The 1,299-nt window shown below is 66.1% G+C and overlaps 1 protein-coding gene across 1 annotated transcript in view; it reads left to right on the top strand.

The window, feature by feature from the left end:
• Positions 1-1,299, top strand: part of SERINC2 (serine incorporator 2) — a gene marked incomplete in the record, with an annotated part of 25,203 nt that overhangs the window by 10,901 nt on the left and 13,003 nt on the right. Inside the window, 2 exon segments of the mRNA XM_014591435.2 lie at positions 622-812; positions 1,156-1,235. Coding sequence (XP_014446921.1) covers positions 622-812; positions 1,156-1,235 — 271 coding nt within the window.

Here is a 1,299-nt window from a genome sequence, read left to right as displayed (position 1 = left end):
GGGTGCCCCGGACGGGGGGGCCCGGGCTGGGGGTCGCAGCCAATGAAGTGTTGGCAGCAGGGCTGGCATAGCAGTGGGCCGGCGTTGGAGCAGGGACAGCTGCACCACAATCCCTTCTCCGTTCTCTTGGGGTTTAGGGCACGCATGTACACACATGTGCCTGGTGTGTTTTTCAAGTCTTCAGGTCCAGGACGGGAACATGAGGTCAGCCATGTGGGATCCAGCTGCCTTAACCACCATGCCACCAGCTGTCCCTGGGAATCTTATTAAACCTGCCGCCCCTCCTACTCCAGCCTCGCTGGGGCTCTGAGTGCATTCCACATCTCGGTGTCTGCAGCCTGTCAGACCCCAGGGGACATTGAGGCCTGGGCGCTGGAGTTGGCAGGCCCTCGAGGCTCGCTCTGCAGCCCAGGGCCCTCGGTAGCTGTCCCAGGTCTCAGAGGCTCTGATGAAGGCAGGGATGGAGGACGTGTTGAGAAGCTCTGCCCTGGGCCAGGTGCGGCCCTGCTGCAGCTGGGCGGACACCGGGGATAGGCGGCGATGACACTGACCACCCAGCCCTGCCTGGGGGGAAGGGCACCCCCCACACACCACCCTGCACGTCGCTGTTTGTCTCCACAGCTGCCCTGGGTGTGCGACGAGGGCACCAAGACCCCTGCCGTCCTGCAGGGCCACATCGACTGTGGCTCCCTGCTGGGCCACCGCGCGGTCTACCGCATGTGCTTCGCCACCGCGGCCTTCTTCTTCCTCTTCTCTCTGCTCATGCTCTGTGTGCGCAGCAGCCGGGACCCCCGGGCCGCCATCCAGAACGGGTGAGGGTGGACCCCTGCTGTACACACCCCTCCAGGGATCTCCAGACCCTGCCCTCAGGCCTAGGCGCCACCAGCCAGGAGGGCACAGCGCAGAGACCAGCTCCTTCCGAGGGCAAGCTCCGAAGGGCCACGGCAGGCTGGGGTGCAGCACTGGGACCAGCTGGGCTAGGGCCCGGTGATCAGCTCACCCCTGCCCTGGCTTCCTTCTAGTCCAGGACAGCCTCTGTGCCCGTCAGACCTTCAGAAAGCCCCTCTTCACCTCCGGAATGTGCTCTTTGCGGGTAGGGGGCCCTGAGGCAGGCCCCCGCTCAGCCTCCCTGTCCCTCTACCCCCTCCCCCGCAGGTTTTGGTTCTTTAAGTTCCTGGTCCTCTTGGGCATCACCGTGGGAGCCTTCTACATCCCCGACGGCTCCTTCTCCAACAGTAGGCGGGCCTGGCGTGGGCGGGGCCCAGAGGGAGGGCGGGGCCGCCGGTGGGGCGGGGCGGG

The sequence above is a fragment of the Tupaia chinensis genome, unplaced genomic scaffold (genome assembly GCF_000334495.1).
Source record: "Tupaia chinensis unplaced genomic scaffold, TupChi_1.0 Scaffold000573_1, whole genome shotgun sequence".
Lineage (NCBI taxonomy): Eukaryota > Metazoa > Chordata > Mammalia > Scandentia > Tupaiidae > Tupaia > Tupaia belangeri.
The sequence above is the reverse complement of the archived record's forward strand: the minus strand, read 5'-3'. Positions and strand labels throughout refer to the sequence as shown.